The sequence below is a fragment of the Vitis vinifera genome, chromosome 18 (assembly GCF_030704535.1).
Source record: "Vitis vinifera cultivar Pinot Noir 40024 chromosome 18, ASM3070453v1".
Lineage (NCBI taxonomy): Eukaryota > Viridiplantae > Streptophyta > Magnoliopsida > Vitales > Vitaceae > Vitis > Vitis vinifera.
This window is the reverse complement of record NC_081822.1, coordinates 33389079-33402886: the sequence shown is the minus strand read 5'-3', so window position 1 is coordinate 33402886 and position 13808 is coordinate 33389079. Positions and strand designations below refer to the sequence as shown.

Here is a 13808-nt window from a genome sequence, read left to right as displayed (position 1 = left end):
GCCTAGGGTGCCTAAATGGGCTTAAAGTGCCTAGGTGGGTCTAGGGTGCCTAAATGGGCCTAGGGTGCCTAAATGGGCCTAAGGTGTCTAAATGGGCCAAGAGTGCCTAAACGGGCCTAGAGTGTCTAAGTGGGCCTAGAGTGCCTAAGTGGGCCTAGAGTGCCTAAGTGGGCTTAAGGTGCCTAAGTGGGCCTAGGGTGTCTAAGTGGGCCTAGGGTGCCTAAATGGGCGTAGGGTGTCTAAATAGGCCTAGGGTGCCTAAATGAGCCTCGGGTACCTAAATGGGCCTCAGGTGCTTAAATGGGCCTTATGTGCCTAAATGGGCCTAGGGTGTCTAAATGAGCCTAAGGTGCCTAAATGGGCCAAGAGTGCCTAAACGGGCCTAGAGTGCCTAAGTGGGCCTAGAGTGCCTAAGTGGACTTAGGGTGCCTAAATGGGCCAAGGGTGTCTAAGTGTGCCTAGGGTGTACTAAGTGGGCCTAGGGTGGTGCCTAATGGGCCAAGTGTATCTAAAAACTATCCTAAAAATGAATGAAAAGCCTAAGTCTAAATTAGGGCTGCCAAGGGTCACAATAAGGGGTCAGATAATCCCTAAACCAAAGTCTCCGAGGTGGCTAAAAAAAGGTAAGTAGTGTGAGTAGCTATGGGCCACCAAGGAACTACTGTAAAGTATCGAATAAGTATCTAATAGGACATGTGCTAGGAGGACAAAATTGAGGGTCTACAAAGACCCATTTCCGTTTTGAGAATATGTGGCTATTATCGAATGGTTTCAAAGTGTTAGTGAGGAAGTGGTGGACCGAGTACTTGATTACAAGGAGTAGTAGTCATTGTCTTGATGAGACATTGAAGGGCTCTTAAAAAGGATCTCATAGTGTGGAATAAATAAATTTTTGGCAACCTCTTCTTTAAAAAATCAGAAGCCTTTTCTCGAGCTCATTTTTAGGATTCCAAGAGAGAGTTAATCCCCTCTCTATTAAGGAGGCAAAGGCTAGAAAAGAGGTTGTCAAGGAGTATAAGAAATGGTTTTTATTGGAAGAAGCTTCTTGGAGACAGAAATCTAGGGAAATCTGGTTAAAGAAGGGCAACAAAAACACCAGGTTTTTTCACAAGGTGGCCAATGCTCGGGCAAGAAGGAATCTATTATCCAAGGTGAAAATTAATGGGGTTATTTTAACTAACAATGAGGATATCAAGGCTAAGGTGTGCAGGGCTTACCAAACTCTACTGACTGAAAATGGGGACTGGAGACCAAGCCTTGGGAATCTTCAATTTAGAGTGTTGGAAAAAGATAGGTCCAGAAGTTTAGAGGAGCCTTTTTGGAAGAAAAGGTGTTTAAAGCCCTTTCCAACCTTTGTGGTGATAAAAAGTCAAGTCCAGACAACTTCACCATGGCGTTCTGGCACTTCTGTTAGGATTTCACAAAAGTTGAGATTATAACCCTCTTTGAATATTTCTTCTACCTTGGCACATTCCAAAGGAGTTTAAACTCCACTTTCCTAGTTCAGAAAAATGGGTGCAGAAGAGTTGAAAGACTTCAGACCGATTAACCTGGTTGGTGGACTATACAAGTTGTTTGCCAAAGTCCTGACAAACAAGTTAAAGTCAACCATGGGGAAGTTGGTTTTAGACAGTCAACAGGCCATTATGTGGACCCGCATTTTTCACGTGCGCCCCCACTCGATCTGCGAGACTCGCTTTTTATTTGTGAAAAATTAATTTTTGGAAAAAAAGTTGGAGTCGCCACTTTTTTTATTTTTATTTTAAAGGGAAAATAAAACAAGAAAGAAAAACCCTAAATGTGACTCCATAATTTTTGGAAAAAGCATGTCTTCGAAAAACCCGAGTCTAAGTCCGGGGATCAGGTTACCTATTGGGAAGGTACCTTTAAAAGGTAGCACCCCTCTAAGCCCTAAAAAGGTCTCTATTGACAAAGTTAAGGGGAGTGTGGCAATTAATCAGTTAATTATAGATACCTAAGTAGGCTAGGTGATTCCAAAAATAGCATGCCAAACAAGATCAAATCACAATAAAGGAAGGTTAGGGTACGTACCCGGACCGCTTCTCAAGCGCTATCATAAAACATAAGAGATTAGTTTGGAAATATAACACATAATATGTATTTTATCAAAGATGATCAAACATCAAGACAATCAATTATGGCATTAGACATGGTCATGATTCATGATAACATATAGAATTTTAGAGTTGAAGGGTAGAAGGAGCGTACCCGTTTAGCGAGCATCCACACGTCTATGGGAACAAGGGTATCTCAACAATAGATATAAAGTGAATTCAAGTATTGCATCAAGAAGAAAAAAAATCAACATATCAAGCAAACAGTATTGAAGTGAGTGTTATGAATGTTGGGCCCCCACCAAAGCCCTAATTAATTTCGCATGAGTTGATCCCATAAATTCCATGACTTGAAATTATGGAGTTTGTTCGTGCTTAAGAAAATCGAGAAAAATCAAGAAGATCGGTTGAAAATCAAATAAAATAGTGAAAGCGCATGCCAGAAGAAAAATGGCAGCAAGAGTATGTTAGAATATGGATTTTATACCTAGAAAGGATCTAAGATGAATTTTTCAAAGCCAGGAATGTTTAGTTGAACAATGATTAAAAAATTCAATTTAAAAAAATAAGTTCCCAATCAAGGAAGCAAATAGAGGAGAAGATGTGTATAGCAAGGTTGCCATGAAGTGAAGCCAGGGAAATTTTGGATAGAAGGGACCAATTCACTGCAAGAGCGTTCAACTGTCAAATGCTTCAACGAGCCAAGCTATCCAGGTGGAGTGTTAATCGTTGGCCACAAATGCTATCCGAATAAGCGTTATCGAAGGATCCGGACATGTCTGTCCAGGGGAAGTTGAATCGTCCTCATCTCCCATCTGGTGGCAGGCGCCGGATGTGAAATATCTGGAGAAGGTGGAACGTCGGTCGGATAGAATTGCGGCGGTGAGATATCCGGAGAAAGCGGGGTGTCGGCCGGATAGAATGGCGGCTATGAGACATCCGGGTGGAATTGGGATGTTGGCCGGATAGAATGGCGGCTGTGAGACATCCGAAGAAAGTGGGATGTCAGCCGAATATAATGGCGGCTGTGAGATATCCGGAGAAAGTGGGATGTCTGCCGGATAGAATTGCGGCTGTGAAACATCCGGACAAGGTAGAACGTTGGCTGGGCAGAATTCCGGATGTGAGACATCCGGGTGGAATTGGGATGTCGGTCGGATAGAATTGTGGTTGTGAGATATCCGGAGAAAGTGGGATGTCGGCCAGATAGAATTGTGGCTGTGAGATATCCGGAGAAAGTGGGATGTCGGCCGGATAGAATTGTGGCTGTGAAACATCCGGACAAGGTAGAACGTTGGCCGGGCAGAATTCCGGATGTGAGACATCTGGGTGGAATTGGGATGTCTGTCGGATAGAATTGCGGCTGTGAGATATCCGGAGAAAGTGGGATGTCGGCCGGATAGAATTGCGGCTGTGAAACATCCGGACAAGGTAGAACGTTGGCCAGGCAGAATTCCGGATGTGAGACATCCGGGTGGAACTAGTGAGAATTTCCGTCCGGGTGGAATGAGCGATGCCACAAACCAAGAACCCTCAAGAACTATGGTAACCTCTGCATCTGTTTAACCCCAAGAAAAACCCGTTTTACACAGCCTTTATCAAGTTCCCATCTTTCTTGGAATGCTCATGGTCTCCATATCCAAGAATACCAAGGTAAAGAGAGGAAAGAAACGTAGATACAGAAGCACACAAAAAGACCAAGAAAGAAAAGAAAAGAAAAAACAGGGGAAAAGAAGACCACCAGTGGGTATTTTGAAGCCAGATTGGGACATAAATGGGGGCAAGACCCATAACATCAAATTCAAAGGTAAACCTATATTCAGATTACTTTCAGAGGAAACCAAAGACATTAAAAGGAATATTAAAATAGCATAAACATGCAAGTAAACCAGTCTCAACTAATCAAATTGTGGCCCTTGCGTCCACACCAAACGACGAGAATGAATCTTCAGAAAACTAAGAAGTCAGGAAAGATTGAAACCAAATGGTGATATAGCAAAAATCTGGAAACATACCTGCACGTTCTCCTCTCCAATTGCTTGGTTCCAGGCTGCTGCACCTTTTCCCGACTGAAAAATCTGCTCCCCAAACCTTTTTCCATCCACCAATCTTCTCCCTCTCTATACATGTTCCAAGTCCCTCTCTTCTATGCTTCCTCTTCCAAACCCCTCTCCTGCCCCCCAAACCTTTTTTCGTCCGCCAATCTTCTCCCTCTCTACACGCGTTCCAAGTCCCTCTCTTCTATGCTTCCTCTTCCAGACCCCTCTCCTGCTTTCTTTTCTCGCTAATGCCCCACTTGTTCTTTTTCTTTTCTCCTTATATTCGTATCAGCCTCTCAAACTCAATCTGCTCAAGAGAATCCACTTTCCTTTCTTCTATTTCCCTTCATTTTTTCAAAAATCAAAATGCTTCTCTCTTCTCATGCAGGATCTTCTCTTTCCATATGTATGCAGCCACATTAATTCCTTTTTCCTCACAAAATATTTCTCTTACCTTTTTGAGTGCACATACCTTAGTGAGAGTTGAATAGCAACCCCTATTCTCTTATCAAGTCATACAAAAAAGTGGGTCTAAAAGTGCCTACTGGGCCAAGTGTGTCTAAGTGGGCCTAGAGCGATGCCTAATGGGCCAAGTGTACCTAAAAGCTATCCTAAAAATAAACGAGAAAGCTTAAGTCTAAATTAGGGCTGCCAAGAGTCACAATAAGGGGTTAGATAATCCCTCAACCAAAATCTCCGAGGTGACTCAGAAAAAGGTAAGTTGTACGAGTAGTAATAGGCCACCAAGGAACTACCGTGGAGCACTGGAAGTGAATTTAAAGACATGTGCTAAAGGGACAAAATTGAGGGTCTACACATTATTCAAGGTAGGCATATTTTCGATGTTGCCCTTATAGCAAATGAGGTTGTGGATTCTAAGTTAAAGGTCAACATTCCTGGCCTTCTCCTAAAATTGGACATTGAAAAGGTGTTTGACCATGTCAATTGGGACTATCTTCTTTTTATTATGGCTAAAATGGGGTTTGGGGAAAGATGGATTAGCTAGATTAGTTAGTGTATTTCCATTGCTAGCTTCAGTTTTAATCAACAGAACTCCATTCGGCTTTTTCCATAACACTAGAGGCTTGAGACAAGGGGACCCGTTATCTCCCTATTTTTTCATTTTGGTCATGGAGACTCTCAATCAATTGCTATCTAGAGCCAGTTGTGGGGACTTCATTAAGGGGTTTAAGGTGGGAAGAAGTAGTGGGAAGGGAGAGACTTGCTTCATTTCCCATTTGCTAATGACACTCTAATTTTTTGTAATGTCAATAGCAACCATCTGAGATACTTGAGTTGGGTGTTTTTGTAGTTTTAGGCAATCTCGGATTTAAAAGTGAATAGAGATAAAAGTGAGGTTATTACCATAAGAAGGTTAGAGTCTTGGGAGGATGTTGCTTCGGTGATGGGGTGTAGAGTTGGGAAGCTTCCCACTTCTTATTTGGGACTCTTTTTGGGTGCCTTTTTCAAGTCTTCAAGGGTATAGGATGCAATGGATGAGAGATTTAGAAAAAAATTGTCTCTATGGAAGAGGCACTATCTCTCTAAGGGGGGAAGGCTCACCTTGATAAAAAGCACTCTATGAGGTCTTCAAATTTATTTCCTTTCTCTCTTTGTTATTCTGCGGAAGGCGTGTGTAAGACTTGAAAAGATTCAAAGGGACTTTTTGTGGGGCGGTGGTGTCTTAGAGAAAAAACCCCACTTGGTGAATTGGAGCTTGGTTTGTACTTATAAAAGGAGGGGGGCTTGGGAATTTGTAGACTTGTGGTTCTAAACAAAGCCTTACTTGGGAAGCGGAGTTAGAGATTTGCAGTAAAGAGTGATACCTTTTGGAAACAAGTCATAATCAACAAATTTGGGTTAGAGGAAAGAGAGTGGTGTTCGAGAGTAGCAGGGAGAGGCTACGGTGTGGGGGTGTGGAAAGCCATTAGAAAAGAATGGAAGAGTATTTGTTGCAGATATCGCTTTATTGTTGAGAATGGGAAGAAGGTCAAATTTTGGAAGGACTTGTGATGTGAGGACTAAACATTGAAAGAAGTTTTCCTTAACTTATACTGGTTGGCTGTTAATAAAGATGAGTGGGTGTCAAATGTTTGGGAAGGGAGTGAGGAGTTGGGTTGTTGGAATCCTCACTTCCCCAGGCATTTTAATGATTGGGAATTGGAGAAAGTGGAGGGTTTGTTCCTGAAACGGCATCCTTTGGTAGTGAGAAGAGAAGTGGGGGATGTATTGAGTTGGAAAGAAAGTAGGGATGACATTTTCTCTGTTAGATCCCTCTACCATTCCTTCACAAGGGCCTCTAGTGATCCTTTTCCTTAGGATATTATTTGGAGGTCTTGGACTCCAATGAGAGTACACTTTTTTTCTTAGGAAGCATCTTGGAACAAAATTTTAACCCCTTGATCAGTTCAAAAGAAGGGGATAGAATATGCCGAATAGGTGCTACTTGTGTAACGAGAAAGAGGACACTAACAATAATTTAATCTTATTTTGTGAAAAAATTACAATGCTTTGGAGTTTGATTTTCTCCATTTTTGGTGTGTAGTGGGTTTTGCATTCTTCAATTAAAAGGAATTTGCTTAATTTGCATGATGTCTTTGTGGGTAAGAAGAGGGAGAAGGCTTGGAAGGCTGCCCCTTTATGTTTAATGTGCACCTTATGAAAGGAAAGAAATGAAAGAGCGTTCAATGATATCGAACAATCAAACCAAGCTATAAAACATTCATTTTTGTATACTCTTGTAAATTAGGTTAGGGTATTTATAGAGGATCATACTTTGTCTATGATTGATTTTATAAATTGACTATGTCTAGTTAGGAGAAGGTTTTTTGGCTTCTTTGCCTAATTTCTTGGGCGTTCTGATTGTATACTTCATTTGTACTTTTTTTTTGCCACTTCTAGGCGTTTCTAATACAAGCTTTATTTACCTATATATATAAAAAAAAATGCTTCCACTCCTTTGCCTTGCTTTTGAAGTAAACTAGTTTTATTTTGACCAATTAATGTCACACGGCTTTTATCTTACCTTCTATCCTTCAAGCTTTTGAAGCAAATAGTTTGACCAATGTCACACGACTTTGACCATCTCTTCCAGCCTTCATTGTGCTCTCGTCCACCTAAAAATGGGAGCATTTTCTTTACCTGTTGTAGAAGCAACTTATTCCCCTCGTTTACTGCAAGTTTTGTAGTAAAAAAGCATCATCACCAAACACTTGTCACTGTTTTTAGTTATTACTATTGGTCATGATTCTCTTGTGTTTAGATTTCTTAGTCGTATTCTTCAGTTATTATTATTATTATCTGTTTGTTCATGAAATATTCATCTGTAATATCTAATATTATTTTAATAGATTGATCAAAGCACCTTTTTTCTGCAAGTTAATTATTTGAAGTTACAGTTGAAGTCTTTATAACTTACATCTCTTCGTCTCTCTGCTTCTCGATAATGACTTCTTCTGTTTTTTTTCCTTCTCCTTCTTCCTCATCTCTCTACTTATTGACAATGGCTATATAGCTCACATCTCTTCATCCCTCCACTTTTCCACGATGGTTTTTTCTTAACTCAACTCCCTTCATCTCTCTTTCTCAACAATGGCTTCTTCTTCTTCTCGACAATAACTTTATAACTCGTATCTCTCTACTTCTCAATAATGGCTTCTTCTTCTTTACTCAAATCTCTTCATCTCTCTCCTTCTTGACGATGGCTTTTTCTTCTCAATAATGGCTTTATAATTCAAATCTCTTCATTTCTCTACTAAATTCCTGATAATGGTTTTTTCTTAACTTAAAGCTTTTCATTTCTCTCCTTATCGACAATGTCTTCTTCTTCTTAACTCAAATCTCTTCATCTCTCTACTTCTCGTAATGACGTTTTCTTAACTCAAATTATCTTCATCTCTCTCTTTCTCCTAACTCAAATCTCTTCATCTCTTTCCATCTCGACAATGGCTTCTTCTTCTTCTTCTTCTTCTTCTTCTTCTTCTTCTTCTTCTTCTTCCCACTATGATGTCTTTCTCAGTTTTAGAGGTGAAGACACTCGTAATTCCTTCACTGCTCATCTCTATAGGCAGTTGTGCCAGAAGGGAATCAACGTTTTTATAGATGATGAGAAGCTTAAGGGAGGGCAAGCCATAACCCCTGCACTTGTTACAGCTATCGAGAACTCCACTGCTTATGTCGTTCTTTTATCAGAAAATTATGCGTCATCTAGCTGGTGTCTAGAGGAGCTTGTGAATGAGTGCAGGAGAACAAAGGGACAGAGGGTTCTTCCAATTTTCTATAAGATCGATCCATCAGATGTGGGGAATCAAAGGGGGAAATTTGGAGAAGCCTTGGCTAAACATGAAAAGAATTTGGAGGGTAGGGAGATAGTGCGGATTTGGAGGGATGCTCTTACTAAAGTTGCCAATTTATTTGGTTGGGATTCAAGGAATTGGTAAGTTTTTAAACCCTGCATGTATTTTTAATATGTTTCTATTATTATTATTATTATTATCATCATTATTATTAAAATGAAAATTGGTTAAGGAAATATTATGAATGTATTATGATTGTCCACTTAGACTTAAATATAGACTTTCATAATTATAGAATTACATCTATTATGTGAAACCTTTTATCTTTAAGTCCAATCTAAAATTTAAAATAGAATATGAAGATTTAGATACTTAGGTGGTGTTTGTTTTTTTACTCTAACTCTAAATAGAACTTTAATGCTTAGAGTGCATTTTGTAGTGATTTTAGGAAGTGTTTTTACTTTTTTCAACACTCAAAATTTTTTATCTTTCAAATATCAAAAATACTAAAAACATTTCTTAAAATCACGGTCAAATGCACTCTTAATAATGTTAAGTATTAGACTATTTATTTTTGTAATATTTTATATCTATTAAATATTAAAAAGTAAAGAAAAATCAATATGATACTTTTTCTATTTTTAAAAAATTAAATATATTGGTTTTTGTACCTAACAAAATGTTTATAATAAGTTATAAAAAGTAAAAAAAAAAAAAACAATTTAAAATTAGAAAGAAAATTATTTTTAGCAAAAAATTAAAAAACCAAACACTCTCTTAGAGTTGGCATAAGTCAAACTCCTTTTTGAATGTTTTATTTAAACAGTGATTAGTAAATTTCTAAACTTGTTTCCTTCCCGAAAAATAAGGAAAAGAAAAAATTACTAAAGAAAATTGCAATACTAGCGGTCACCATTTAAACCAACGGATCATGCCTATTATTCTTTGTTCTGCAATCATGGCAGGAATGAGGCTAAGCTTATTGAGAAAATTGTCCAGAGCATTTTGGAAGGCATGGACGAGCCTTTGAGAAAATCAATTGATGATGGTAGGGACCCAGTGGTACGATTTTTTTAAGAAAATGAGCGAATTTATTCTGAGAACTTTGATACAATCGACTAGTAGAATAACGGCTCGTACTCAATTAACTAGTCGCCATGGTAGTGATATCGTGAGAAATTTGATACAGTAGCTAATTCAATAAGGGCTTCTATACAATCAGCTAATCCCAATGATATCATGAAAGATTTGATAAAATTAACTGCTGAAATAAGGGCTCTTATAGAATTAATTGGTCCTGATGATGATGCTATCGTGAGAGATTTGACACAATTAGCTAGTGAAGTAAGTGCTCTTATGAAATTAATTGGTCCCCTCGATGATGCTGTCGTGAGAGATTTGATGCGATTAGCTAGTGAAGCGGAGGCTCGTATACTATCAATTATTCCCAATGATAATGGTATCATGAGACGTTTTGTAGGTGAAACTCATCAGGTACCTTCGCGAGCAGACAAAAGGCTTCAAAGGCGCATGGAGCAAGTGCGTTCCATCTCTTCTGACCATGTTGGAGAAGATTTGAAGAGACAAGGAAAACTTCTTTCAAAAGTATCAGGGTGTAAAAATCTAGGTTTGAAATTCCTATAAGGGCAAGTTTTCTGGGTTTAACACGGAGCACTACGATAAAGGCAAGACTTCGTGCCAAACAAGTCCTTATTGTTCTTCACTACGTGAATGATTCAGTAGTCAGCAACTATGCCAATGCCTCCATATTGATTTTAATACTAGATTCTTGGAATCTCCTGTATGTGCTGCTTTTGCAGTCCTGTGATGATGTGTTTCATGGCAGCCCTGCTACAATATTTTGTGAATCGAAGTTGAGTGATCTTCGTTCCTGTGAGGTGGCCGCATTGGCAATCCACTGAACTGGGGTGATGGAGGTCGTTCTAGCGGAAGTGGTAGGAGAAGAAGCAGGAAAGGGAAAAACCCTAAGAATGGAAGATTTTGAAGATAGGAGGTGATAGATAAGGACTGACTCCCACTGCTTGCCAAGGAGCTGAAGCTTTTGAATTAAAAGGCATTTTCTTGTAATATAATAGTATGTTCTTGGACTGATTTACATGCTCTATTTTGACTTCATCTGCACGGTTCTAATCAATATTAAAAACTTGAATATTGTTTTATTCTATAATTAGCTTCTTTTATTTATGATCATATTCACTTAAGTACTACTTTATTCTCTTATTCATGTTCACATATTAGTATTCATAAGATTGAAAGGATCCACTTGATAGTTTTATTAGTATAAGGAAAGTCGCATTGTTCTCCCATGTCTTGAAAAATCATTTGTATTACTTCCTAAAAAAGCACTTGATAGACGATTCTCTGAAAAATACTTTCATTAAAAGCACTTTAGATAAAAATACTATTAATTAATCGCACTTTACATGAATTTGTGGTTCTATGGAAAAATATATCCATGTATATTAGAACAAGCATAATTATGATGCATATTAAAAGAAAGGCATGTTTCCACAGTAGTGGAGAAGAAAGGAAAAGTAGTTTGTATTTTCTTAAAGGATTCGTGTGAGCAAGTTGTCCACCAAACCTTATAAAAAAATGGTTAAAATAAAAGTCATTTAAGAAAAATAGTTTATTTCTAAATATGCTTTCATGAGTAAAAGTAGTTTGTATTTTCCTAAAAGATGCATATGTGAGCAAGTTGTCCACTCAACCTTATAAAAAACGGTTAACATAAAAGTACCTTATATCAAAAGATGCCTTCACGAGGAAAAGTAGTTTGTTTTTACCTAAAAGATCCTCTCCTATTGTTAGAAGATTCTTAAAATAAAAAAATCCTCCACGAAGTTGCTTCTCACTACCGGGCAACCTCCTCTCATCTTGTTTTAGTTGTTTCAAGCTCTTGTTAGAAGATTATTAAAATTATCTTTCTTTAATATTGCTGCTCATGAATGGAACCTACCAAAAGACTTGTGTGTGGACAATATATTTGTTGTTTTAGGATTTCTTTTTAATGATGAAGCATTTTCTCAAACCTTGGAATCAATCGAGCTAGCCTAGTATGAAGTCTAAAAAAATTTGAACAAGCATAAATTCTACTTTAACCTAAGGTTGGTTAGGGAATGCTTGGGTCCTTGTTTTAACCATCTACAACCTTCAAAAAACAAATTTGATATCATTCATTTCAATTCCTAATGTCCTCATGTTTACTCACTTTTTTTTACCAATCCTACTATATATATACCCAAGTTGAAAAAGTCCAAACTAACTTGCTATTGACCTAGGTACCTTTTCAAAATATTGGTCCTTATTTCTCATTCTATAATTATTAAGGAAAATAATTAAAAATATGTACAAAATCAAAATCAATCATGACATAATAGAAATTATAAAGAACATGTACACAATCAAATGCATAATGAAAAAAAAAACTCACTCCAATTTGCATTTTAAAAAATAAGTTAATTTCATTCACCTCATCCAAAGTTTTCACTAAATACACCTAACCTCTATCGATTTGAAATTTCATCAAGTTTTCATAAATCAACACCCTCTCCATGTTCCTCAAGTTTTCTTCATGTTTAGTCAATGCTTCTCCAAAATTTCCATTTGTGATATCTTACATGTGAGGGATCCACATTGTAGAAAATAGGGAGAACCCTCTGTCCCTTGGTTCTCATGCACTCTAGAATCTTCACCAGCTCCTCCAAACACCACCTGGAAGAAGCATAATTTTCTGACAAAATGATGACAGAAAACTTGGAGTTTTCAACATGGTTTTGAAAACCGAATCGGACTGGCCGGTCATGGTTTCGGTCCAATCAGGTCATGAATTAGACCGGAAATAGGTTGAACTAGGATCGAACCTATTGAACTGGTGGTCCGACCAGTTCACCGGACAAACCGGTCTGTTCGATTAAAATTTTTTTTTTTTTCAGCATCAAAACGATGTCGTTTTGATGTTTCTGGAGTCAAAACGATGTCATTTTGGAGGACCTTCTTCCAAACCCTCCATCTCCGACAATTGCCGCCCACCCCCAACGCGCTGCAACAGGCTCCCACCATCAGCCATTTCACCTCAATGGCAACCAAAGCTCTACTTCCTCCTCCAACAATGGCAGCAAGAGCATCAAGTTCCTCAAGAAGACTCTCTCCTGCACAGACACTAGTTCAATGCTTTCTACTGAGGTCGTCCCAAAAGGGTTTCTGGCCGTGTGTGTTGGGAAGGAGCTGAAGAGGTTCATCATCCTGACAGAGTATCTGGGTCACCAAGCATTTGGGGTTCTGCTGAGGGAAGCCGAAGGAGAATTCGGGTTTCAGCAGGAGGGTGTGCTCAAGATCCCATGTGAAGTGGCTGTGTTTGAGAGGATCTTGAAGGTGGTGGAAGAGAAGAGAGATGTGTCCTTCTTGTATGAGTTTGGATTGAATGCGGAGAAGGAGATGATTGGTTGTTGTTCATCCTCAGATTGTGAGCTCACACCTTCTCACCATCCTCAAATGAGTAGGTGATCAGAAGATGAGAAGATCAGATCATATCAGATTTCCTCAAATTGTTGCTTGTCCCACCCAATTAGTGATTTAAATTTCAATTTGTAATAATAAATTGGCCGAGAAGAAAAGAAATAGGCACCGGTTGTAGATCGCACAACCCCCCTCCCCGACTAGTGGTAGTAGCTGCTCCAACGATTTATTTTTATATAATTTTTTTTTTATGTTTTATTACTTTTATATTTATTATTTAATGTGTTATTTTTATTTATTGATCATAATTTTGATAGATATCATAAAAATTTAGATAGAATTTATTTTTTTATTTTTTTTATTTTAATAATATATAAAATGATAAAATATAAATTTATGACGTCACCGATTCGACCGTCGGTCCAATCAGTGAACTGTGAACCGGGAACTTTTCCGGTTCAATGACCGGTCCGATTATAAAAACATTGATTTTCAATAGCCACAACAAGCGCAGAAGCTATGACATCACCCCTCTCAAGCTTGTCATTGTCGATGAAAGTGTCGACTCCTTTGGTGCATAGCTCCTTATAGAGATGGGCAGTGAAGCTATTGCAGGTGTCTTATCCTCTAAAGCTCCGGAAACATATCATAACTATTAGAATTTTTGGGTTGTGTATTAATGGTGTTACTGACAAGTTTTTGAAGAGTGATGGATGTTGGGTTATTGTTGCTGGTTTATGCTTCTAATTTGCTATGAATATCTATACCTACATACTTACATTCAGTTCATAAATGCAGTTTCTTCTTTTATTCTACAGAAAGGTTGCAGTCTTATATGTAGTTCTAAGTGTGGTTGTGAGTTTAAACCAGCCATGATTCAAATTATTTGATACTTTCTTTTCAGGGAACACACTATCCAA

General features: G+C 38.3%; 1 protein-coding gene across 1 annotated transcript; it reads left to right on the top strand.

Annotated features, from left to right (window-relative positions):
- The first annotated feature begins 10340 nt into the window (after positions 1-10340).
- LOC104877995 (uncharacterized) lies at positions 10341-12936 on the top strand. Its single transcript, XM_010647650.2, has 2 exons — positions 10341-10423; positions 12399-12936. The coding sequence occupies exons 1-2, from the start codon at positions 10341-10343 to the stop codon at positions 12934-12936; spliced, it is 621 nt and encodes a 206-aa protein (XP_010645952.1).
- Positions 12937-13808: the final 872 nt, after the last annotated feature.